Source organism: Mizuhopecten yessoensis, unplaced genomic scaffold (assembly GCF_002113885.1).
Source record: "Mizuhopecten yessoensis strain PY_sf001 unplaced genomic scaffold, ASM211388v2 scaffold10847, whole genome shotgun sequence".
NCBI classification, from domain to species: domain Eukaryota; kingdom Metazoa; phylum Mollusca; class Bivalvia; order Pectinida; family Pectinidae; genus Mizuhopecten; species Mizuhopecten yessoensis.
Genome location: NW_018408751.1, coordinates 309,354 through 337,182, shown reverse-complemented (window position 1 = coordinate 337,182; position 27,829 = coordinate 309,354). Strand labels below are relative to the sequence as shown.

Below are 27,829 nucleotides of genomic sequence, written 5' to 3'. Positions count from 1 at the left end.
TAATGTTTGCTATCTTCAACTTTGAATTGGACAAGCCGAGTAACAGAACTACGAATCTTCTAACAGGATTTTCTCGGCCATTGATGGATCTTCAGAATCACCATTTCAAAAGGAACTGCCAAGAATTATCTATCGCAAAGGCTTGTTCTGTTAATTATCCAGGACAGGAATTTAATGTCGGTGTAAATTAATATAGTATGTGACCTGATAGCATCAAAGGATGGCTACATTATAATCAGGGTGCTCAGGGCTTAGTCAGTGATGATGTTTATGACAAAGTGTCACATTTGCTTTGTGTCCATCCCTTTAAATCTGAGGAGGAAGGAAATATTATTATTATACACCAGGGTTTTAAAAATCTCAAACCTGCCTGATTAAACACACGGATATAAGTGTTTTTTAGCCATAACAAAGTTAACGTACCGATTTCAACATTGGAAAATTGATTATCTCTCCATGGCAACCTTGATACATCGTGTAATTTATGTTGTTTGTATCACAAATATCTCGGTTGATGGGAAGAGTTGACTTTGAAGAGTTTTTCTTACACCAGGCATTCCTTGATACCAAAGATCAATCAATACAATTTTTTAAACCCTTTTTTTTTTAAATCCTACAAAATTCACCGTCAGGATTTGATAAATGTTGTATTGCAATGTAGTAATTGTTGTTGACAGCGAAGTTTGATATTGTAGCATATATCGGTAAAATCGTATGTAAAAATCTACACATTTGTAATTCATTAAATGCTGAATCTGATGACTTATCATCGGTTTAGAAAATTGGCAATTTAAGGTAATTAGATTACAGTACTCACTGTATATAAATGTAATTAGGAGCTGCTTGTGATCAATTTTAGATATTGATTTACATAAAACGCACATTTAACTCATTTAACCCTGAAGACACATTTGGACTCTTCCAATTCAAAGGTTAGAATAGTTCATTATGAAGTTTCAGGGGTGAATGTGTTAAAGGCGTTGTCTGAGGTATAATTGAGTTTGCTGCAGTAGAAATGCAGTAGAATCTGCTTGGTGATATATAAAAAAAACAGTTCAGATCACAAAAAGTTGTTGGGTTGGTATATTAGTCAGCCATGTACATGACGAAAGCTAGTACATTACGGGCCGTAATGATGATGAATCTCAACAATAGGATAGCCATGGAGTGATGAATCTAAATAATATGTATTGCTGAACATGCCACTCTTTATTGAAAGGAGAACATTTGGATATGACACGACTATGAAACACTGAATAGAAACACCACAAGGCGATGTCAATGGAGTTGATTGAGAGTCTGTATCTTCTAGTTCATTGTACGTACCGTATTTACCATAGCAGGCACCCAAACTCCTTAAGGATCATCGTACCACTGGCAAAGAACTGTAACCATTCATGGGAAATGGTTTTTCAAGGTATGGCTATATAGCTTTGAATGATTTCTGAAAAGAAAACTGTGCCTCAAGAAACCCATGCCTGGTAATAAGCCCACCCATATCTGTTGCAATTTAGAAGAAATGGCCACAAATGTTATTTCATTGTCCCGGTTTGGTTTGTTTGTGTTAAACGTCCTATTAACAGTTATGGTCATTTAAGGACGTGCCTGGAAAGGTTTTGGTGGTGGAGGAAAGCCCCTGACCTGCGTCAAGTGCCTGGTAACTGCCCCCGCGTAGGTCTCCAACCTGTGACCCAGTGGTGGAGGGCTAGTGGTAGCAGAATGTCAGATGCGTTATAACCACTTGGTCACTGCGGCCTCCAGTGGATACAATAATGAACTGATTGAGCGTACTTAAAATCTTAATTAAGTGAACTCATCTTGAGTAAAAACATGACATCCTGTCAAAACTCGGACCGAAAAATCAACTTTGAAATATCAAAGGATATAACTTCAAAAATGTCCCGGAATCCCCAACTTTGAGACAGATATTATGTGTTGCCGCCGCCCCCCCCCCCCCCCCCCCTTTTTTTTTTTACAGGGTAAATATGGTATGACATATGTGTTACTTCCCTGGGTTTATTACAGGATAGATACGGTATGATGGTAAATCTGCTAGTATACCTTTTCAGTGTATTGCAGCATGGATTGTGTGACCAGGCCTATAAAAACCATGAATATTAGATACATAGCCATTACAATAGATACATAAGTCATTTGTCAACTCATTTCAAAATTCATTAATAAAATAGCAAGGTTATCATGATTAAGCCAAACATTGAAGACAATAGGTTTTATTCTGACTAAATTTAATATACATATTGACTTAACAAGAGCTGCATTTTCTGGAATTGTTGGGAAATATTTTGAAAACGACCCATTGTGTTATTCGTCCAAGATCTTTGCATGATTTGTCAATTTGTGCCCTAGTAACTGAGAGAATTAAGTAATACCCTATATTTCCCATTGAGTGTTCTCCAGGGAGCTAAATGTAACTGAGTAATATAGTGCATTTTTATTTGCGTTTGGATTTGTGTAGTCATGCGAGGAGTGACGATGTTGCGTAATACCATATATTTCTAGTGACTTTAGGATAATAACAGTATTTATCTTGTGTGGAATGTCCTGAAAGGTCCATTGACCTTGAGAGTTACGCTGCATCTCTGTGGAATGTCCTCGGAGATCAAGATCTGATGACCTTGGGTAACAATCAGTACATATTCTATGGAATTTCCTGGGAGGTGTGGTTATCTCATTAGTAATAAACTACAGTCAAACTTTCATAAATAGAGTTTTGAAGATTCTAATTTCTTGATGTGTCCAACTTGCAGCAAAGTCTGGAATTTCCCCCTTATATATAAAGACCCTTACACGTTCGCTGTTTCACTTTCAGCGTACCGTTGTCCAACTTGAGGCAAAGTCCTGAATTTCCCCCTTATATATATACAGACCCATACACATTCGCTGTTCCACTTTCAGCGTACCGTTGTCCAACTTACAGCAAAGTCTTGAATTTCCCCCTTATATATAAAGACCCTTACACGTTCGCTGTTCCACTTTCAGCGTATCGTTGTCCAACTTACAGCAAAGTCTGGAATTTCCCCCTTATATATAAAGACCTGTACACGTTCGCTGTTCCACTCTCAGCGTACTGTTGTCCAACTTACAGCAAAGTCTGGAATTTCCCCCTTATATATAAAGACCCTTACACGTTCGCTGTTCCACTTTCAGCGTACCGTTGTCCAACTTACAGCGAAGTCTGGAATTTCCCCCTTATATATAAAGACCTGTACATGTTCGCTGTTCCACTTTCAGCGTACCGTTGTCCAACTTGAAGCAAAGTCCGGAATTTCCCCCTTATATATACAGACCCGTACACGTTCACTGTTCCACTCTCAGCGTACTGTTGTCCAACTTACAGCAAAGTCTGGAATTTCCCCCTTATATATAAAGACCCTTACACGTTCGCTGTAACACTTTCAGCGTACCGTTTGTGTTAAATTTCCATACCGTTTGCGTATCACTTGCGTATCACTTGCGTAGCATTTTCGTAGTACTTCCGTACCATTACCGTAGCATTTCCGTATCACTTGCGTAGCGTTTCTGTAGCACTTCGGTTTCGTTTCAGTAGCACTTGCGTCTACATCTTTCGATTTAAAAAGCGTTTGTGAAACGTTCGGTCGAAAATTTTACGGAATATATATTTGTTGAATCGAATTGTTGATAAAAAAATCATTATAAACTGCATTACGTGAAAACTATTCCAACTATCATAATAGTCTGAAGAAAACCCCCACAAAAATGTCGGTTTACACATACATGGACGTAACAGCCCTCCTCCCATGAGCCTACTGTGTGTTCCCCACACCAGCAGCTAAGGGGTAATTTAAATAACAGGCATACAGCTGGCCATGTGGTAATGACCTGTCCCTTGAAGGTATAAACAACTTACATGTCCGTTATAAAGGTTGTTATGGCAACATGACCACCCGCTGACAGATACATTTCTTTCAATATGATATCTATATACCTGAGAATCTAGGCAATGATAATGCGTTGACCATTCACCTGTGGTCACATTGGATTCTGATGTGCTGTACCTGATCAAGGTCACATTCTGTGATTTCAAGGCAATTAAGTCCATGTCAGTTAATCCAGTTCATTGTCTATCCACAATACAATAGTGCCTTTTGCCAAGGTAAACTAATATTTGTCGTCTCTTGGATAACCAAACTAATTCAATGCAAAAAAAATTATGTCCCTTATTAGGATATTCAACTTCTCACTTAGATGATTTCTTTTAAAACTTTTTTTTTTTTTTATTTTTTTTAAATAATCTATCATGAGTTCTGTTATCAGCGAGCAAGGTTGAATAACAATTCATATATTTAGTACATAATATTTTTCTTATTCGTACAAGTTTCCTACATGCACAAGCTTGCCTTTCAAACTGAAAAAACAATATACATTATCGCGCACTCAATCATATATAATAACTCCTGTAACAATATACATGTACAATGTTGACTTAAACAAGCCTCCTCTTAGCCTACAGTTTACTGACGTTTCTTCCTATGCATTGTGGGTATATTTGTTTCGTTTTAGATATTTTATATGCTTCCGCTTTTTATGTAAACCCGCTCTTGTCACCACAAACAAATCACCATTTGTAAGCGTCATCCGTAGCACTTTCATACCGTTTGCATAACACTTCCGTACCGTTTGCATAGCACTTCTGTACTGTTTGCCTCCCAGGTGGAACAGCGAACGTGTACGGGTCTGTAACACTACTAATATTCTATTCATGAATCAAACTTTATGAGTCAAATTTCTCGCTGTTTCAAAGTTTAAGCAAGGCCTGTTCGTTAGGTAAACATTCAAAATTACAACTGATAAAGCGAAGTCAAAAATGTACTTGTTCGAAAACAATAAAATGTCTCGCGGTCATATTAACACAAAATTTCTTCATTTACGGTAAAAGGCTATATTTCCTGTGGAAGTGTTTAAAGATTGGTCACCTTGACTTCATTTCACTGGGATGTCTGATCTGGTGTCCTTGAAAAATGTGTACTGAAATGTCAAGGGAGTTCAGTTGACATGAGTAAGAAACTATATTTCCTGCATGGTTATTAGGTACTTGAAGATCTTGTGACCTTGAGTATAACACCATATCTACCGTGGAATGCCCTGAGACCTTGGGTGACCTTCAGTAATGCAATAATCCTTTGTGGGGTGTCTTGGGAGTAATACGATCAGATCAAGAAGATTGATGAGGTTATGAATAATGTACAAGTGACTAAAACATTTTGAGTTTATCAATATCTTTGTCAGATCAAATACAGGATAGTTTTATTGTTCCCCGTAGCATATAAATATCAGTATTATGTTTCAGACAGAATATCAGAGCAGTTTGTTACAAAATTTGTCCAACTGAACTCTAACATGATCAAATTAAAAAAAAAATCTGCATCATCCTAACCAATCCTTTCTGATTTACCGCACAGGTTGCAGTTGTCTCCCCTTTCTCTATTCCAAATGCTTCCCTGGCCTTGACAGCTCCATATCTCTCAGTTGTCTCCCCTTCAAACTCTAACCAATCCCTTTCAGCTCCACAGGTGAGAGGTATTTGTCTACCTTCCATCCACGAATCCTGCTAATTTTTTTCCCTTTTAGCTCTACAAGTAATTGCCATTTATGTCTTTTCCTTTGCTTCTAAACTCTTCCCTCCCTCCCCACAGTCCTTGTGTTTCCGTGTCATGGATCAGTTGTCTCCCCTTCTTTCCAACACTCGAGATTTTCCAGTTGAAGTACTGATTTTTTTTATGTTTTGTTTTTTTTTTATTGGGAAGTTGGAAAAATAGCACTATTAGTAAATGGGAAATGGCACCAAGCTTCTGCCCCAAAATGTCCCCAGAAGAAACCTTGGATTCTTCTGGTACTTCCCTTCTTTGGAAAGTCGTCTTTGAATCTCTTGGAGTGCACATGTACTGTATATCTTTAAATGAGAAATATTCATTTATTGAAAATCAATAGTGTATGATGAATTTAATAGCTTTTAATGTACCTGGAACACATGCAATCTTTCCCACATAAAAGGTTTTGTTTGATTGTACAAGTGTGTGTAATCAATCCTATTGAAGCACATACATGGAACGATACACTTTAATATTATCAAAGGTCTGGGACCTTTGAATCCCTGTATACATATAGGACAAGAATTTGCTTTTAATCTGGTGTACAGCTCTAGTCCACCCAACTGTGAAAACAATTTCCAGTGTGTGCATGCATGGGGAGTTTACTTCTGATGTCAATTGAGAGATTATATCTTCGACACCACTTTTTGTATGTATATATAAACTTACTTCTGATGTCAATGATTGGGAGATTATCTTTGTCATCTATTTCTCTGTATATAAAATTTATGGTCCGTGGCCGTGTGTAAATTGTTCCATTTTGATAGTCTGGGATTACAGCAATACTTACTCCTCTTGACCGGAGCTGGGTTTTGTAGGTGCAGACATTCAAGCCTATAGTACTGAATCAAAGGGCTGTGTATTGACTCATAGCTTGCTGTATTGACTCGGCTCTGTGTATTGACTCGGATCTACAGCTGTGTTGTTACATGTAAAGAATATATGCTACCTGTTACATTTTTCTAGATAAAGAAAAGAATCACCATTGCAATAAAATAACCATGTTTTCATATAAATTGTGGCTAAGCAACATTGTGGATATTGATTGGCTTCTGGTTATTCAATGTAGCGTCTCACGAAGCTTCTAAAGGCATCACGTCAGGTGCATAATATCGGCCTTAAAGTTCACAAGAAATACATGCAATGTTACGTAAACTGTCCTTTTGTCAGAAAGATAAGTCCTGTTGTTGACATTTTATAATCATATCGTTTTATAGTAGCACAAAACCAGATTTAGTCAACGACAATTCATAGAAATTGGGTAACATTTACTTGATGATGAAATTACGTGACGTTTACATTGTGCAGGTCTATAAAGTAAAACAATTTTTCAGATGATTATTTTATAAATAATTGGACTGTTGTAGGCAGTCATGTATAATTGAATATTTCATATCATCTGAATTCTGAGATATAATAAAGCATTTTCACATACAGAAACAGAACTGATGTAAGATGCTGATAATGTTTAAAAGTTCTCTACATATTTATATAAATTAACTCACCTGGCCCGAAGGGACAAGCTTAAGTGAGCTTATGACATGGTGCAGCATTCGTCATCCATCCGAAAAGACCCAGGGTGATGATATTAGGCCAGTAACATGCTGGCATAAAGGGCTACCAAGTTTGTTCAAATAAATGACCTTGACTTATATTCAAGGTCACTGGGGTCAAATATGTTAAAAATGTTTTTAATGTCTGTATCTTTAGAATTTTTTGTCACTATTGGTATTTACTATGAAAAGAATAAGTTAAAATCAATGTTTTATATCTTTTGAATAGTGAATATTGCTGAATGTCTGCAGGAACATATCTCTTTTATTGATTTTTTTTGCACCGCTTCTATTAAATGTTAGGAAATTGAAATGTCAGATAACTTTTATCATCCATATTCTTGCATAAAGTTCGTGAAAAGAAGACCTGAATCTTTTAATCATATTTTTATGTACGCAAAATTTAATCACAACAATGTTTATGTTTTTCAGATCAGCATGTAAAAAGCAGACCAACACGGTGTGAGGGACCTGAGAGGTGAAGATGGAAGAGCCCTCATCTTCCTCCACCCCCAAACCCGTCCCTTCCAGTTCCACAGGTAGGTGTCTGTTATCTCCCCTTCTACCCCCTTACCCATCCCTTCCAGTTCCACAGGTAGGTGTCAGTTGTCTCCCCTTCTACCCCCTTACCCATCCCTTCCAGTTCCACAGGTAGGTGTCTGTTATCTCCCCTTCTACCCCCTTACCCATCCCTTCCAGTTCCACAGGTAGGTGTCTGTTATCTCCCCTTCTACCCCCTTACACATCCCTTCCAACTCCAGAGATAAATGTCAGTTGTCTCCCCTTCCTCCACCCCTAACTCGTCCATTCCAGTTCCACAGGTATGTGTCAGTTGTCTCCCCTACCCCCAACCTGAACCCGTCCCTTCCAGCTCTAAAGGTAAATGTCAGATGTTTCCCCTTGCTCTACCTGCAAACCCGTCTTTTTTGGCTTCATTGATTGAGTGTTAGTTATCTCCCCTACCTCCACCCCTAAACCCATCCCTTCCAGTTCCATATATAAGTGTCAGTTATCTCCCCAGCCCCCACCCCTAAACCCACCCCTTCCAGTTCCATAGATAAGTGTGAGTTATCTCCCCTACTTCCACCCCTAACCCCATTCCTTCCAGTTCCATAGATAAGTGTGAGTTATCTCCCCTACCTCCACCCCTAAACCCATTCCTTCCAGTTCCATAGATAAGTGTAAGTTATCTCCCCTGCCTCCACCCCTAAACCCATCCCTTCCAGTTCCATAGATAAGTGTTAGTTATCTCCCCTACTTCCACCCCTAAACCCATTCCTTCCAGTTCCATAGATAAGTGTCAGTTATCTCCCCTACCTCCACCCCTAAACCCATTCCTTCCAGTTCCATAGATAAGTGTTAGTTATCTCCCCTGCCTCCACCCCTAAACCCATCCCTTCCAGTTCCATAGATAAGTGTCAGTTGTCTCCCCTTCCTCCACCCCTAAACCCATTCCGTCCAGTTCCATGGTAAATGTCAGTTGTCTCCCTTTCCTCTACCTGCACACCTGTCCCTTCCAATTCCACAGGTGTCAGTTATCTCCCCTTGCTCCTCCCCCAAATCCTCTCATTTCAGCTCCACATGTGAAAGCCAGTTGTCTCCACTTTCTCAACCAATAATGCATCAGATTTAGAACTTCTGGTTCATAGACTCAGTTTGAAATCAAAGTTTGCTGCCCATGCCTTCGTTAAGATATACTTTTTTTTCTATTTTGAACATAAATAATCCTGTGATGGTCTGAATAAGACTGTGTTAGTCTTCACCATTGCATTTAGCAATATCATTGGTCCACATCTTGTTCACACAATGGCGGCTAGATTTCCAAGACTCGAGTATACCATTCAGATCAATTCATAAACTATACTTCATAGGTTTTGAAGTGTGAAAGTCTAATATATGAGATCTCGGAAAAGCAAACACATACCCATAAGCTTCTGTATTTATCCTGTAAGATTAAGCCTGGGGGCCAACATATACACAACCCATCTCTATCTATCATTATAACGAGTTGCATTGGTTGGCTTATATTAATTACAGGACATTGAAATAGCATTCGTTTGCATTTCTACTGAACCGCAATAGATATTGGTGGGCTTATTACCAGGCATGGGATTCATTGCCAGATTAGTATGGTATATAGAGTGAAAAGGACACCATTGAGTTGTTTCCCATTTGTCTCGTAAAGACAGTTCATTTCTCTGTCGGCCACAGATATTGCAGATTTCACGTGTGATGGACTATCCAAGCACAGAATTAATCTCTGCCTTGCTATGATAAATGTAATCTTCCTCACCCCACAAGTTTGAGGTAACAAGTCAACTGGAAGTGGATTGATTTTTGCCAGACCAGACATCGGTGGTATATAAAAGGTGTTCCTGATGTCTGGCCTTAAAGCCCCTTTGAAACTATCAATACAATCCCTGTCAGTTATATGTGATTAGAGTGCCAGGTATCAAACGTAAATATTGATCACTTGATCATCCATCCCATCATCCCATAATTTATCATCCATCCCATAATTTATCATCCATCCCATAATAACATTAGATGGTCTGATGGATAAACCCATGATTGAATCAGACTTGTCTATTTCAGATAAGACTGAATGTGTAGGATTAAAGGATTCTTTGGATTTTTGCTGGACTCTTTCAATCAATTTGTCAGACAGATAAAAAAAAAAAGGAAAAATGTATTCTTGTACAGAAAAAGGCCAGGGCAAGAGTATGATATTGTTTTGTTGCTTTAATCCGTTCTGCAGCATAATGTATGCAGGGAATTTTCGCTGCATTTTCATTTTGCCTTTTTCGCCCTCTTGTCATGAGAGCTAATTTATCATCACAGCGAATAGTAGTAAGCATACTTATCATAGTAATCAAATGTGAAGGGCGAAATTAACATTGGTGAAAAATGGATGTTACCAGCGCAGGGCAAAAGTTATCATTACTGAGTATGCATTCAAAATTCATAGAAAGTTGTTTTAAGTTACCTGGTGAGTTATTGAAGAAGAGTTAAATATAAAAAAAAATTCAATCAATCACTTGCAAGTGCAATCTTTGACACTGGTGATTATAATCCCTTTCTCCCCAGTTCCCCCCTTGCCTTTTCCTCTGATACATCCTTCTGTAGGATGCCGGGCTTGTGACCGAAGGGTTGTGAGTTCGAGTCACGGCACGGCACTGTGTTGTATCTTTGAGCAAGATACTTTACTACACTTGTTCCAGTCTACTCAGCTGTAAATGAGTGCATGGTTGGGCAGTGCTAGAATTGTAGAATGCTAGCTGTGAGCGCCGAAATGGCAGCACCGACTGTATGCTCCCCAGGGAGCTGAGAAAGAAATTGGCTGGTTGCAAAGGCCATATAACCATGGATAATAAATTGTGAACCACTTTGAGATGACCTACAAACTAGGTTGTGATAAGGCGGTATATAAGAAACCTGGAATTATTATCCCGAAGGGCCATGTGAGTTTATGTTGTACTGCGGCGTCCAGTGTCTGGCGTCCGTAGTCCGTAGTCCGTCGTCATAAAAAATAAATAAATAAATATATAAATAAAAACTTCAAACAACAATATCCTAAGAACCATTTGAACTAGAGTTATGATACTTGGGTATTTTATATTAACCAGCAGTGCGAATCAATGTTTTTTTCAGTTACAGTTATGAGGTCAAAGGTCAACTTTAAATGCTAGTCGGGGGTCAAATGTCAACTTTGGTTAAATGCTTTAACAATCTCCTTCTCAAGTTCCATTAAGCCTAGGGTCATGATATTTAGCCAGTAGGTACCTGGGATGGAGTGCTATAAAGTTTCCTCATTAAAATTACCTTGGCCTACTTTCAAGGTCACGGGTCAAATATGTTAAAAACTTCAAACAATAATATCCTAAGAACCATTTGGACCAGTCATGATACTTAGGTATGTTATGTAGACCAGCTGTGTGAATTGTTTTCTTCATTACAGTAATGAGGTCAAAGGTCAACTTCAAGTGCAAATTGGGATTCAAAGGTCAATATGGGTTAAAAGCTTTAAAATTAAAATTGTCATTTCTTATAATCCCTTGAACTAATTTTTGCATTAGTTCCAATGCATGCATCATGTATCAATCTACCTCTCAAACGTGTGATAAATTGAGGTAACAGAAATTAATTTAGCTGAAAGTTTGATCACAATTCCTTAGTAGGTATATAAGCAGAAGGGTTCCAATCACAACATAAATAGGTCAGGGGTGACCAATGGATTGAGTGGGTTTCCTATTTATTGGCTCTCTCTCAGTTTGTCTCATTGCCTGAGTCATCATCTTAAGTATGTGTGACATGTAAGATTATTTCCGTCTAGAACTTTAGGAGAAATTCAAATGAATGTTGTAGTTTCATGCTTGGTCTGTCTAGAAATTAAAGCACTTGTCTCGTGCCGTCACGCAGGCTTATCTTTTTTTTCTCGTTTGACGAGTTATCAGCCGAAGGAGATTTTTTTATAATATAAGATGTTTGTAATATTATTTTTCTTCAAAATTGTTTATCTTACTTAAAACTGATATGTTACACAAAAAAATACCTAGAAAAATATTGTTTCTGTAGCGATATTTTTTTTTTGGGCAGAATTGTGTAGAAGCATTGAGCGGCATAGTGCTTTGAGAATATGAGTTCAGACTAACAAAGCTTAATTATTCGTACCCTATGCACTATAGATCTGTCTGTATATATATATACGTAGGCATTTGCAAACCAAATTCAGTTATGAGTCCTGATGTTTCATTGGTATTGAGGGTGCGATACTGACAGGACTTGGTTACGTGAGATTCCTGTAGGTTTTTAATCATGTAGATATGTATGTAAATGATATTAAATATTGATCTATCCATCTAGTGGAAATATCATTTTCCGCAGAGTTATATTCTCATGCCAGGGGATGGGTTGAAGGTTAAAAGCGTACTGCTCTATATCTTCTTTCAATTTGACACATTAGTAAATAGCACGCATCATATACATTCGTACAGTGAGATGTATAAAATATTCAAACTTTTATCTGATGAAGTTAAATATCAAGAAATTGTAATTATATAATTATTTTTTTCTGATTTGTAACCTTGATTTAAATAAAAACCATGATAATGATGACGTAGATTTTGACATTCACAGAAAATATGAACAGAGTTGATGTGTAAAGTCTGTTAAAGTTAATTGAATTTCTGTCTCACATAAAAGGGATTATATTATTCCAAGAAATAGAATTAGCAAGGGTTCCCAAGAAATACAATTGAAAATAATGTCAATCTTTTTGCTGGAATAAAACACTAGTGTTACTGTATTATATAACTTTATATGTAGTTTTCAGAAACAGCAGTGATTATAAGCCCCAATGGTAAAATATTTCATCCCGTGTGCCCACAGTGCCACACTTTTCTCCATCTGTCTCTAACACCAGATTCTCCCCCAAACATTCCCTGCCATCTGTCCCCAACACTAGCTCTTCCCCTGAACACTTCCACTTCTTTCTGTCCCCAACACTAGCTCTTCCCCTGAACACTTCCCCTTCTTTCTGTCCCCAACACTAGCTCTTCCCCTGAACACTTCCCCTTCCATCTGTCCCCAACACTAGCTCTTCCCCTGAACACTTCCCCTTCTTTCTGTCCCCAACACTAGCTCTTCCCCTGAACACTTCCCCTTCTTTCTGTCCCCAACACTAGCTCTTCCCCTGAACACTTCCCCTTCTTTCTGTCCCCAACACTAGCTCTTCCCCTGAACACTTCCCCTTCTTTCTGTCCCCAACACTAGCTCTTCCCCTGAACACTTCCCCTTCTTTCTGTCCCCAACACTAGCTCTTCCCCTGAACACTTCCCCTTCTTTCTGTCCCCAACACTAGCTCTTCCCCTGAACACTTCCCCTTCTTTCTGTCCCCAACACTAGCTCTTCCCCTGAACACTTCCCCTTCTTTCTGTCCCCAACACTAGCTCTTCCCCTGAACACTTCCCCTTCTTTCTGTCCCCAACACTAGCTCTTCCCCTGAACACTTCCCCTTCTTTCTGTCCCCAACACTAGCTCTTCCCCTGAACACTTCCCCTTCTTTCTGTCCCCAACACTAGCTCTTCCCCTGAACACTTCCCCTTCTTTCTGTCCCCAACACTAGCTCTTCCCCTGAACACTTCCCCTTCTTTCTGTCCCCAACACTAGCTCTTCCCCTGAACACTTCCCCTTCTTTCTGTCCCCAACACTAGCTCTTCCCCTGAACACTTCCCCTTCTTTCTGTCCCCAACACTAGCTCTTCCCCTGAACACTTCCCCTTCTTTCTGTCCCCAACACTAGCTCTTCCCCTGAACACTTCCCCTTCTTTCTGTCCCCAACACTAGCTCTTCCCCTGAACACTTCCCCTTCTTTCTGTCCCCAACACTAGCTCTTCCCCTGAACACTTCCCCTTCTTTCTGTCCCCAACACTAGCTCTTCCCCTGAACACTTCCCCTTCTTTCTGTCCCCAACACTAGCTCTTCCCCTGAACACTTCCCCTTCTTTCTGTCCCCAACACTAGCTCTTCCCCTGAACACTTCCCCTTCTTTCTGTCCCCAACACTAGCTCTTCCCCTGAACACTTCCCCTTCTTTCTGTCCCCAACACTAGCTCTTCCCCTGAACACTTCCCCTTCTTTCTGTCCCCAACACTAGCTCTTCCCCTGAACACTTCCCCTTCTTTCTGTCCCCAACACTAGCTCTTCCCCTGAACACTTCCCCTTCTTTCTGTCCCCAACACTAGCTCTTCCCCTGAACACTTCCCCTTCTTTCTGTCCCCAACACTAGCTCTTCCCCTGAACACTTCCCCTTCTTTCTGTCCCCAACACTAGCTCTTCCCCTGAACACTTCCCCTTCTTTCTGTCCCCAACACTAGCTCTTCCCCTGAACACTTCCCCTTCTTTCTGTCCCCAACACTAGCTCTTCCCCTGAACACTTCCCCTTCCATCTGTCCCCAACACTAGCTCTTCCCCAGAACATATCCCATCCCATCTGTCCCCAACCAGTCTGCTTCCCTCAGTATGTGTACACCTCCCCATAACACTTGATCAGTTCCATCTGTGTCCCTTCCAACTCTGCCCAGCCGACCAACAATTCCCCTCCAGTCTGCCATCCCCTTCAAAGCACACATGGCCCTCCCGAAGCTCTCATTTTATCTGTCCAGCTAACATCCCTGCCCAGCTAACATCCCTGCCCATCTCCCTAACAGCTCTCCTCCCATCTAGCCCCTGTCACAATTGTCTCTGTCCCAAACAAGTGCCCAGCCCCTTCTCATCTACCTTACCTCATTCACCCCTGAAGACTCATTTGAACTCTTCCAATTCAAAGGTTGGAATAGTTTATTATGAAGTTTCAGGGGTGAATGAGTTAAACTTCTTGTTCCTCTTCCAAGTCCCATCTGACAGTTGACTGGACTATAGTCGTGTGTGTGTATGTTATCTAGGCGCGGCAGTCTAGTGGTAGGACGCCGGGCTTGAGACCGAAGAGTCACAGCACGGCACTGTGTTGTTAATCCTTGAGCAAGTTACTTTACTCCGCTTGTTCCAGTCTACTCAGCTGTAAATGAGTACGTGGTTGGGTAGTGCTAGAATTGTGAATGCTAGCTGTGAGCGCCGAAAATGGCAGCACCGGCTGTATGCTCCCCAGAGAGTTGTGAAAGATGTTGGCAGGTTGCAAAGGCCCTATAATTAACCATGGATAATAATTTGTGAACCGCTTGGAGACGGCCTACAAACTAGGTTGTGATAAAGCGGAATATAAGAACCTCAAATTATTATTATTATTATTATATTTTTTTGTTCACAGACAATGGTAGTGGTACTACCTTTACACTTCCCAAGCAACTGGAGGGCATCAAACCTGCTGCAGAGTTCCCTGGCATCCGTCATCGCTGGAACACAAACGAGGTAACTGTCATCACATAGTCGACAGCTATTAAGTCATACACAGTGGAGCCTCGAGCTCGTAATCCAGACACCTTTACTCTCAGTTAAAGTGGCAGGATTGTAAAGATGGTTGGGTTACACAGACAAGTTTGCAAAGGGTAAAAAACTATAGACAGAAATGGGACAACTGAATTAATTAACAATAGCTGGATTGATGATTCTTTTAAATTTCACATGGTGAATTCCCTGTTTTGCTAGGGAAATAGATCAATAGAACCTGTTGCTCCTGTGTTACTAAGACACAGAAATCTAAACCTGAGGGTAGGATTTCTTTTGGAGTTTAGCACGAGGCTGTACCGAGTGCCAAACGTGGAAATTCTTATCCCGCGGGTTGACATATGCATTTCTCTGTCTGTATCACACAAGAGTGATTGATTATTCTATTCCTCAATCTTTCCTAGCTAAGTAGGTATAATGGTTGAAGCCTCATGTTAAACTTAAAAGTCCCACCCCTGGGTTAAGATTTCTCCATCTACGTAACACTGGAGTGGTAGATTCTAGTCCAGATCTCAACTTCACAGTATAAGATTGAAAATCTGGACCAAAGCTTCAACACAAACTTTTCCCTTCTCTGTGTTGTTGTTATTGAGATACAGTGGGACTTCTCTTAAGGATCCCCCTACTTCTGCCAAAAAACTGTATCTATATAGCTTTGATAAATTATTTCTGAAAAAGAAAACATTACCTTGGGGGACTTTTATGAACAAATAATAAAGATGCAATTAACAAAATATAGTTGACATTATTCTGAGTGTAAAAATTTAGTGGGACTATAGACTTGGGATTCGAACCAGGTTGTTATACCATCGCTATAACTGATTGTTTACCTGGTCATCAGAACTGTCCTGGGCCAGCTGTGTTACACTTATATCAAAAAGGAAGTCAATTGATTGGTTACTGTCTATACAAAAACACCACAGGGCAATGGGACAGGGATCCTTAATAAAATATTCTTTCGGACACAACACATTGGTCAGATTATGCAGAATGCCAGAATACACAGACTTTATTTGGTAACTCTCATTAGAAAAAAAAATCAGCATTGTCATGTTGTTATACTCATGGTGGGATATATATAGGGCAGTTTTCACCATGGCTATTGTTATAAGATTTGTTCAAAACTGATTGTTTCTGTGTTTGTCTGAGAAATCTCTGCTCAAAAACATGAGATTGCACACATAACTAGTGATGAACCGTTGTTTTGCTATGTGCTGTCATGCAAGATTTATGCCGAACCTGTAACAAAGAGCAGTAGCTGACATCATTGTCTTTGATCTGTAGGCTGTGATGAGCTACCAGGTAGGAACTGATGATAATCTAGAAACAGCAACATGATCACGCTAATTATTGATAATGCATTTCAAAGAGCATTGCCGTCATTTCCAAATCTTCCGTAAATTGATAAACAAGCATTTCAAATTAAAGTTGTCATAAGACCATGAAATCTCTTTGGCGATAAACAGGATACAACATTACAGTGGAAATATGTAGCAATTCCTATCTCCTATCAAAAAAGAGTTCTAAATCAGTTAACCATATAACTTTAAATGTTGTACAACCCATTGTTGGCCTGTTGGAATCAATTGATATGATATGCACATCATGCATAATGGTAAAGCAGAGGGAAATATTTATGATGGAATAAGCTAAGCAATTCAGGGGAGATAATAACATTGAAATGAGTTAAAAATGATGCAGGGAAGTTTCATATGTTTGATGTTTTTATGCACTGTCGTTTGCATGTTTACGTGTTAAAATGAGCGGGGGACAATGATTTCAGTGTTCCTGTACATGTATACACAGATATGTGATTTATTTCGATGTATTTTGAAGTTTAAAAGGCAGTCACTTAACACTGGTTCAGTTTACAATAAAATCGTTGCAATCTGGAACACTAAATTTGACTATTTGTATATATTATATATTTGGTTGTTATAATTAACAAGTTTTAATTTTGTTTTCTGATATGTAATTGTTGCAGAGAACAGCCATGTCTTATTAAGCGATCTAGATCTACTTTGTGGGGTTAATTTTGTTAAAATCATTCTGTGTTTCTATCTATCCAGGAGATCGCATCAATTCTGATTGCATTTGACAAGCATAAAGAATGGATGCATGTGGAGATGAAAGTCAGGTAAGTTTGACCGTGTTTGTTGTAGTTGTTCAACTCATTCACCCCTGAAAACACATTTTGACTCTTCCAATTCAAAGGTTGGAAGAGTTCATTAGGAAATTTCAGGGGTGAACAAGAAAAGGTAGTGAAGTAATGGGGGGAAGAAGTCAAGACATGGCTTGGGGTTTTAGGTTGAGGTTGGATGGTGGTGGGGGTGGTGGTGGTGGGGGGGTTTAAGTCTATTGAATGCACATCTGTGAACAAAATGTATGTAATGTTTTATGGTAAGGCCTTTATCCATCAAAAGTTTTCTATGTTTACACAAAAACTTCGTTGAAATTCATCTGAATTGGATGAAACTTTCTCAGTATATGTACAACACAAAAATACTTCAGGGGTAATACTACACTAAGCAAAATGCATGCACAATAAGTATACGTTCGTTCCGATTGGTCAATGTTAGACTCTTCATTTCTGCACAATGACTGCCTGAAATATATTTTCATAAAATTTGTTCACAAAATATGATGATGGGCGTAATAATTTGTAACTCTTGGTGGTGCTTTCATTATTGTGTCTAGATCTGTTGGCCAAATAAATACCTGTCGTTTAGGCCCCAGATCATTTTTGCGGAATTTTTCTGTCGCAGGCCTCCCAGTGGATCAATGCTGCTGTACAGCCGAAAGAAGGTACGGTACCGAAAAGATGGCTACTGCTGGAAAAAACGAAAAGATGGAAAGAACATCCGAGAGGACCACATGAAGCTGAAGGTTCAGGGATTAGAGGTAAATCTTTAATTGAGATATATGCAGAAATTGTGTGTCATGCATGATCCATTGTATCTGATCATTTTGTTTTACCAAAACACAGTTATTGATTATATTTTGTTTATTTTTATCTATCACAAGTTATGGTTTTATTTTCAGAAATAATTTATCAAAGCTATCATCATACCGGGAATAACTGTTTCAAATACTTAGTTACATTTTTGGTAGTGGTACAGGGATCCTAAACTCATTCACCCCTACATAATTAAAATGGACTTGTCCCGTCTTTGATTTGGTAAGGTTCATTATGATTGAGGGGTGATTGAGTTAAGGAAGGCCTTCTTGTAATTTAGTAGGATTCCAATGCCCAGGCGAACTTTGATGATGACTGAAATCTATGCATACATAACTCATTCACCCCTTAGAATTCATAATACACTATTCCAACCTTTGAATTGGAAGAGTTCAAATGTGTCTTCAGGGGTGAATGAGTTAATTAGGTTGCATGCACATTCTCAATTCTGAATGTTTGATCAATTTAGGACATTGTTGGATTTCACGACATATATATGTACAAACCATGTGATCAATAAATATTCTTGTAATTATTCTGCAGAATACAAATAAAGTCCTATGTAAATTGTAATTAAAATCAATATGAAGAAATAAAATAGAATCTTTTCCTGACAGATGGTTACTCATTTTCCTTATGCATGACACATGAAGAATAATGCATCACCTTTTTAGTCACACAAAAGTGATATAAATTGCAAGACATGATTTGAAAAAAGGGCCACAAGTACAGCGTGTATGACCAGAATGTTAATTAGTTTACAACACAACAGATTTTGTAAACAGAATTTAAATTATTCTAAAATAAATTGATTTTCCAAAGAAAATAAAGATAGATTCCAATGACAAACTTGCCAACTCTCCCTATTTAGAAAGGAGACTCCCATTTAGGACCCTTAAATTTAGTATTTTCAACCAGTAATTTCCTATATTCTAAGATTTAATCACTTCACCTGAAAGAACAACTCAAAATATGTCATTTTAAAGGGTTATTTTGTTAATTTTAATTTTTGTTTTAATTTTGAGCATGCAGAATCTCCCCCATGGAAATTTAAAAAAGAGTTGGCATGTATGCAACAAAAGCCTTATTGACTTTAAAGAACTAAGTGCATTACAAGTGAAATTCCAGTAAGATTGTAACATTTGAAGGTTCTGGGCAGTGGGGAAGAAAATTGGAAACGCAGAAACGTGCTATAAAATTAGGAGAAATACAGAATGTTCATAGCACAAGTCTTTGTTTCGTTTCAGTTAGAAAAATTAATTGAATATTCTTAAGCCTGTACGGAAATTTGCCTACTTGTTCTCATGTCCTGGCCACATGGTGAACGGGGTGTTTAGTGTAATTGCCGTTTATGTCCGTATGTCTATTACCCCTACACCAGTTATCTAGCTGTATATTTAGCTCCGTCACTTAAATACTAGAAACCAAACAGCCATATAACTTCATACATGGGTACAGGTTGCCTCTGAGGAGTACTACACCAAGATATGAAATATAGGTCACTGTGACCTATATCTTCTGCTTCACTGATTTTGGTCAGACATTTTGTTCTGCAGCAGGATCATTTGATTAGACTTTGAAGTTAGCTCCATTTTGTTGAAAGCAAGAGTGAGAGTATTTATATATATCTGACAATGTTATATAAAAAATGTTTAAGTCTACATGTCACCCCTGTATTTTGTGGTGATTATACCCATGTCTTAATTTATTAGTCATACCAGTATGTAAATTAAGTTACATGCCTTTCCCCAAGGTGCCTGGGGTTTGATTCCCTTATCGGATGTGAAAAGGCATAGTGTCATCTCCCCGACCTAGTGGGTTTTCTCTGGGTACTCCAGTGTCCTCCCACATTATGACCCCCCCTGTATGCTTAACGTCCTGGCCCACAAAAGTGATTAATATAAGTTGGAATAACTTGTATCATAATTGTTGTAAAATAAATAAAAAAGTGTTTATGTTTTAAGTAATATGACCTTTCATTGTGACTCACGGATGGTTTAATTACTTTGTATGATATCATCATAAGGAAAATAAGAAACTTAAGCACTCGTCATAGAAATTCTAGATGATGGTCTGGTAAAGATGTTTGTTTGGAGAATATTCTAATGTCTTATTCCACCAGAAACTTGAAGAGTATGGGGGAAAAGTTTTTTTGTTTTTGAAATGTTCAGAAATCTCATTTCACCCTAGTGTTTAGCCTTGAAATAGCCAGACCTTCAAGGTATATAATCAAAGGAGATTCCTATTGATGAAATGGCCTGGGTGGGACACCATTTGTATTGAAACAATACATAACTGTAATGGTAAAGGAAAAACCAAACAAAAAATCTCTGTCACTTCAGCGAAGTGTTGAGCTAGTCAGTCTTACTATGTAAAAGTCTCCCTTGAATTTTATTGATTCTCTGTTAGCCTTCAGACTCCTGTCGTGCCTGTATCGGGAGGCTGTCTGCAGCTTGCCTCCAGGGACACATCTCTCATAGCTTTTCTCTGTGTGAAGAGCTCAATCTGTTTAGACATGGGTTCGGTTCTTGGTAGATTGAATTTCGTAGGTTCCCACCAAGCCTCATGTGGTAATGGGTCTGGTGGCTTTACCTCAGCTAAAGTTCAACAATGATACTTGCTTTAGACACTTCATAGACAGCCTAGCCCAGAAATGACTGTCCTATGTTGAAACAACAGCCTTCTCGGCAGAACCCAGTCTACACAAACATCATTAAAGCTAACAAGCTATGCAGCACTTTTTATTTTGAAAATGGTACGCTTCTTTTCTCTTAAAACAGTTTCAGAATTTGTTTTATTCTTAATCTGCCAGGCCATTAGGATGGTAGCCATTCCAGTCTGTTTAGGTTAGGTGTGTTGGTAATTCTGACTGTAAAATAAACTGGAAAAGTAATTATACATCTATAGCAGAGATGACAAAAAATTCTTTCATTTTTATTTTTGAAGTAATTTTATTTTGAACTTTCCGATCTATTATATGATATTGACACAATGATTGTATAAGTGACTATAACTTGTATAAAATAATATTTGCCTACTGACTCAACTAGAGGTACATCACAGCAGTGAACCATCTAGTCACTTGTTACTGACTCAGCTAGAGGTATGTCACAGTGGTGAACAATCTAGTCACTTGTTACTGACCCAGCTAGAGTTATGTCATAGTGGTGAACCATCTAGTCACTTGGTACTGATTCAGCTAGAGTTATGTCACAGTGGTCAACCATCTAGTCACTTGTTACTGACTCAGCTGGAGTTATGTCATAGTGGTGAACCATCTAGTTACTTGTTACTGACTCAACTAGAGGTATGTCATAGAGGTGAACCATCTAGTCACTTGGCACTGATTCAGCTAGAGGTATGTCATAGAGGTGAACCATCTAGTCACGTGTTACTGACTCAGCTAGAGTTATGTCACAGAGGTGAACCATCTAGTCACTTGTTACAGACTCAGCTAGGGGTATGCCCCAGTGGTGAACCATCTAGTCACTTGTTACGGACTCAGCTAGAGTTATGTCATAGTGGTGAACCATCTAGTCACTTGGTACTGATTCAGCTAGAGTTATGTCACAGTGGTCAACCATCTAGTCACTTGTTACTGACTCAGATAGAGTTATGTCATAGTGGTGAACCATCTAGTCACTTGTTGCTGATTCAGCTAGAGTTATGTCACAGTGGTCAACCATCTAGTCACTTGTTACTGACTCAGATAGAGTTATGTCATAGTGGTGAACCATCTAGTCACTTGTAACTGACTCAGCTGGAGTTACGTCATAGAGCCTAACCATCTAGTCACTTGTTACAGACTCAGCTAGAGTTATGTCATAGAGGTGAACCATCCAGTCACTTGTTACTGACTCAGCTAGAGTTTTGTCACTGTGGTGAACCATCTAGTCACTTGTTACTGTCTCAGCTAGAGTTATGTCATAGTGGTGAACCATCTAGTTACTTGTTACTGACTCAACTAGAGGTATGTCATAGAGGTGAACCATCTAGTCACTTGTTACAGACTCAGCTAGAGTTATGTCACAGTGGTGAGCCATCTAGTCACTTGTTACTGACTCAGCTAGGGTTATGTCACAGTGGTGAACCATCTAGTTTCTTGTTACTGACTCAGCTAGAGTTATGTCAGAGTGGTGAACCATCTAGTCTCTTGTTACATACCCAGCTAGAGTTATGTCATAGTGGTGAACCATCTAGTTACTTGTTACTGACTCAGCTAGAGTTATGTCATATTGTTGAACCATCTAGTCACTTGTTACTGACTCATCTAGAGTTATGTCATAGTGGTGAACCATCTAGTCACTTGGTACTGATTCAGCTAGAGTTATGTCACAGTGGTGAACGATCTAGTCACTTGTTACTGACTCAGCTAGAATTATGTCACAGTGGTGAACCATCTAGTCACTAGTTACTGACTCAGCTAGAGTTATGTCATAGTGATGAACCATCTAGTCACGTGCTACTGACTCTGTTAGATGTATGTCACAGTGATGAACCATCTAGTCACTTGCTACTGACTCTGTTAGATGTATGTCATAGTGATGAACCATCTCGTCACTTGTTACTGACTCAGCTAGAGTTATATCACAGTGATGAACCATCTAGTCACTTGTTACTGACTCTGTTAGATGTATGTCATAGTGATGAACCATCTAGTCACTTGTTACTGACGCCGCTAGAGATACTTTCTCTTTAGCTTAATACATATCACTGGTTGATAAAAGAGATTATAATTTACTCACTGAAGGTGTAAATTCAATTTAAAAAACATGTACATAGCACAGACGTCATCATCTGTTGTCTGGGTTCTCACGCTAACAAAGGCAATTGCAAAACGTGAATGTGTTACAAAAAAATCCTGTTTCTATTTATTTTATGGTACCAATGAAGGCCTTTGACTGTATAATGAATCTTCTGTTTACTTTTCAGTGTATTTATGGTTCCTATGTACACTCGGATATACTACCCACTTTTCACCGGCGTTGCTACTGGTTACTGCAGGTAAGGGGAGATAATCAGTGATACAAAAAAACACCAAGATAATCTGCTAAAGCTCTTAAAAAAAATTATTTTGCATGTCATGATGACATATATTTGTGGTGAAGAAAGGACACTAGATAATTTGTTAAGACCAAAGAGAATTAATCTTTCTCCATTTCTTGTTCTGTGGTTGACTTTGATTGACCATAGTTGAGCTTGGTTAATCTTGATTGACCTCTGTTTGGCTTGAAGTTGGCCTTTGCAGCCCACGGTTAATCTTCCCGGACTTTGATTGGTCTAACTTGACTTTTTGACCTTTCTATAGATACATAACCTTCCTTTATTACAGAATCCTGACATTGTGATAGTACACTACCTAAATGTTCCATACCCAGACAACACGAAGATGAAGATTCCAGTTATATCTCAGGCGTTTGAGAAGAAAGAATGGACCAAAGAGGAACTCATTGACCAACTCAGACCCATGTGTATGTATAGGAGAGCAGACTAAAAAAATGATTGTATTAAAACATTGTTTCTATTTCAAGGCCAATTAATATAAATACTACTGTTTTTCTCTATAACTTTTTATTTGGTTTCTGAAATTTGCGATTTGGACAAAATATCTCAATTGGTGGCACGGAAGTCGAGTGGTAGGACGCCGGACTCGTGATCGAAGGGTTGCTGGTTCGATTGCAGTCATGACACTGTGTTGTATCTTTGAACAAGATACTTTACTCCGCTTGTTCCAGTCTACTCAGCTGTAAATGAGTACGTGGTTTGGCAGTGCTAGAACTGTTGAATGCTAGCTGTTAGCGCCGAAATGGCAGCTCCGGCTGTATGCTCCCAAAGGAGTTAAGAAAGATATTAGATGGTTGCAAAGGCCCTATATATAACCACGGATAATAATTTGTGAACCGCTTTAAAACGACCTACGAACTGGCTTGTGATAAAGTGGTATATAAGAACCTCAAATTATTATCATTATTAATTTTTCACACTGATGGCCTGATTTTAGTTCATTTGCAGATTCTTCCCAGAAAAGCTCTTTTGTGGTTTACAGTATAACTGAGAATGAACTGGTTTCTCCAATGACAACTACCAATTAAAAAAATATTGTGTCAGTGTGATATAATCATGTTGCTGAACTTTTCTGTAGAAGATGTCACAAAGTTATAGATAAAAACTGACTTTAATTGTGTTACATTTTTTATTGAATAAAAGATGATTATCTGTGACGTATTTAAGAACCATCTATATTCTTAATTAATATTGTTTTCAAATCTCCTATTTGATTTTAATTACAGTCTCAACAGGCCGACCAGGAGAGGAGTCAGAACAGATGGTAGGTCAATGTTTTTGGGTCTGAATGTGTTAGCCCATTCCCCCTGAAATTTCATAATGAAGTATTCCAACCTTTGAATTGGACGAGTTCAAATGTGTCTTTAAGGGTGAATTAGTTAACCTTGGTATCCCAACTTCCTAGCAAGGAAATTTAAGTAATAAATTTAGTTTCATTTGTAGAAATGAACATAATTTGTATCACTTATCATTCTAACAGTGGAACCTGTCTTAACTGACATCATATAGTATTTAATTGTTAGGTTAGACATGTTAGTGTGTTACCAGTCTTATACTACAGGGTATTGTTAAAGAGAAGTGTTCGTAAAGTCAGGTGTCTGTAAACTCAGGTTTCATTGTACAGGGGATTGATGTCGAAATCATGAATGTTAATCAGTAACCAGCAGGGAATTCATTAGATTGGCATTTAGTATGATATTATTCCTCAATTGACTTAATGCAAAGAGACGTATTTTGAAGTTATGACCCTTTTTTCACCAATTTTTCCAGGGCATACATATCATTCATTCTGTCACATACAATTGTCGAAAATTTTATGCGAGTTAAATTACCTTGGGATGGCAGAGAGAAACATGCTGAAACCAGGTCTAGCTTGTACCTACAATATTAACAGAGGTAATGGCCCTTATTTTAACGCTTGTCACTTTGTCTGGGGTATATATTGTATTTACTCTATCACCAAAAATTGCCAAATTTTTTAATTGAGTCAATGGTGGAAAGTCACATGCCAAAATTGAGTCTCATTAATCATCAACAATATATAGAGTTGTGGCCCTTTATATATCATTCGTCATAGTCATAGTCCTGTGCTGAAATTTCGTCTTACACCCACATTAAACAGAGTTATGGCCCTTTATTAAGATTTGATACTATTGTTCTGGACGGAGGGAGTATTGATACCTTGGGATACTTTGCCTTGTTCTGTTATTATGTCAATCTTTATTTGATACAGATAGAGGAGTCGGTGGAGGCCCTAGTGCGACACTTGCTCGAGTACCATGAAAATTGTGATAAAACGAAACCACACAAATGTGATAAGCCCTGTGATACGATCTGTTCTCACTCCAACAACATGTACAAGCTCTCCCCACGCGGCACGCTCGCCGAACTTGACGCCTCGCGTAAGACTGAAGCTGCCACATGCTGCGGGGCCAAGACCTCCTCACAAATGACCATCATGGCAAGTTTAGCTACCAAGGGGCCAGAGATCTCTCAGACAGCTCAGTCTCAGGTAGGTTCTTTTGTTTAGGTTCAGCTTTCTAGTTTACTTGTGTTTTAACCCAAATCCAATTTCTTGTTCAGGTGATGAATTTGATAATTTTGTCAATTATTTTGAAGTGTGTTAGTGAGACTCCAAGCCAAATTTCCAATATTTACACCTGGCTTTCTCACAATGTCATATGATTTAAGTGAGTTTCAAGAAAGTTAATTGCTTGAGCACAGAATCCATGCTTGAGCATAAGAATCAATTTTCATGAATGTGGACCAAGAATGTATTTAAATGTTGAACTATTGTGATAAATGATAAAAGACCTATTTTCTGTATATAACTGTCTATAAATGTTTCTCCCCAGGGGTGTTCTACTGTAGTGGGAGTTTCTGTATATAACTGTCTATAAATGTTTTTCCCCAGGGGTGTTCTACTGAGTGGGAGTTTCTGTATATAACTGTCTATAAATGTTTCTCCCCAGGGGTGTTCTACTGTAGTGGGAGTGAAGGAGAATGTGGTGGTCCCCATCAGTCAGAGTCAGAAGGTTGTGGACATCGCCGTGACAACAGGCGACCTGGCTCCGATGCCCTATATCCTCAGTCTGGGTCACCTGCCCAGTACTAGTCGCTATCTGGTCGTCGGGGGACAAGTTAGCGCCATGCAGACCCCCATCACTGTCTCTGCTGCTTGTCATGTGCAGCCGATCTCGCACCTCATTACACAGTTACCTAGCGAGCAGTTACAAAACAACATGCACACAGCGCACCCTCACCAACATCTCCAGGCGATATCTGTGACCCTCCCGGCACCTGTTGTCGCCACACAGGCACAGGTGCCATCTGCTGACGGCTCAGGGAACAATGCCACAACACATCCCAGTCTCGTGCCCAACAATACATTTGTGTCCGGCGGCAGCGCTGACCAATCTGTCGTTCCGATGCAGGTGACCGTTGACGAGACCATCGAGAGGAAAGCGGAGCTAGACAAAGGCAATAAGCTCAATCTGTTACCTCATTACCAGCGTGTGACTGTTGAGGACGTCCAGACGGTCATACAATCACAGTCACATAAACTCTTGCCACAACTGCAAACCATTACGGCCGAGGATGTGCAGACACTCATTCAATCTCATAACACTGGTGAATCAAAAAACACCAATAGTTTAGACCTTCAACATTGTTCGATAAAGGATCCTACAAATAGCATAGAGACAGACTCGGGCTGCTTAAATTCCAGTCTCGGCTCTACTGACTACAGTTTTGATAATCTTGACTTACTAGACTTTCCAGATGTAGAAAAGCTTGTGAATGACTTAAGTACATCCGAATCTCGTGACAACTTTAACACGCGTAGTGAGGAAATGGCTGGTCCGATTCCTATGCTTAATTGTTCTAGTTGTGTGAACAACCAAAGACAGCAAGTCAGTCAAGAGAACAAAAGGTCAAGTCAAGGTCATTTGAACAATTCTCAATGTCAAATTCGGCAGCAGGCTGTCACCGACGGTCAGATGTTACATCATCATCAACATATACCCACGAGTAACCATAGTGTTCATATAAAACGAGAAGTCGAGAAAATGGCAGATTCTGGGATTACCAATGATAGTGTGATGTCCACAGAAAGACTGACTGTAAATCCGTCTGTGGGGAATAATGGGGCCATTATTACTGACTACTGCCCAGAGTGGTCATATACAGAGGTAAGAAATAAATATAGGGAAGGATGCGTATACAAAATCTGATGCAAAAAGTGTGACGCATCTTATATTGGAGATACTGGAAGGCGATAAGGGTCCGCCTTGGTGAACACTGGAAAGAAACAGTGCAGGAAATATTGTACGTAGCCGAATCGACATAGAAACTCTTATTGGTTGTGTAAAAAGAACTTTTCATAATCCATACCCACCAACCTGAAGTAAATGTTTAGAAATAGTTGACAGACTTGCTGTAGACAAAAGGTGATTTAATCCTTTCACCACTGGTAGAGCATAATGAACTCATCCATATCAATGCATGGTAGAGTCTACTCAAGTTACATAGGGGTGAAAGGGTGAAACAGCCCACCATATTATGACCGATAAGGAGCTGAAAACAGAAAATTTCCATAAACAATAATCATAGGTATGTAAGGAATATTCAAAGTTGGGGAATATACATGGTACATTATAAATTTCCTGGTACATGTATACTGTTCAAGA

General features: G+C 39.0%; 1 protein-coding gene across 6 annotated transcripts in view; it reads left to right on the top strand.

Annotated features, from left to right (window-relative positions):
• Window positions 1–27,829, top strand: part of LOC110462948 (calmodulin-binding transcription activator 2-like) — an 89,488-nt gene that overhangs the window by 31,309 nt on the left and 30,350 nt on the right. For all 6 annotated transcript variants that reach the window (XM_021517226.1, XM_021517222.1, XM_021517224.1 and 3 more), the window contains exons 2-10: window positions 7,616–7,722; window positions 14,985–15,085; window positions 17,191–17,258; window positions 17,887–18,022; window positions 23,010–23,081; window positions 23,410–23,548; window positions 24,368–24,405; window positions 25,375–25,653; window positions 26,114–27,331. In XM_021517226.1, coding sequence (XP_021372901.1) covers window positions 7,668–7,722; window positions 14,985–15,085; window positions 17,191–17,258; window positions 17,887–18,022; window positions 23,010–23,081; window positions 23,410–23,548; window positions 24,368–24,405; window positions 25,375–25,653; window positions 26,114–27,331 — 2,106 coding nt within the window. In that variant the 5' untranslated portion in view covers window positions 7,616–7,667. The remainder of the gene's footprint in view (window positions 1–7,615; window positions 7,723–14,984; window positions 15,086–17,190; window positions 17,259–17,886; window positions 18,023–23,009; window positions 23,082–23,409; window positions 23,549–24,367; window positions 24,406–25,374; window positions 25,654–26,113; window positions 27,332–27,829) is intronic.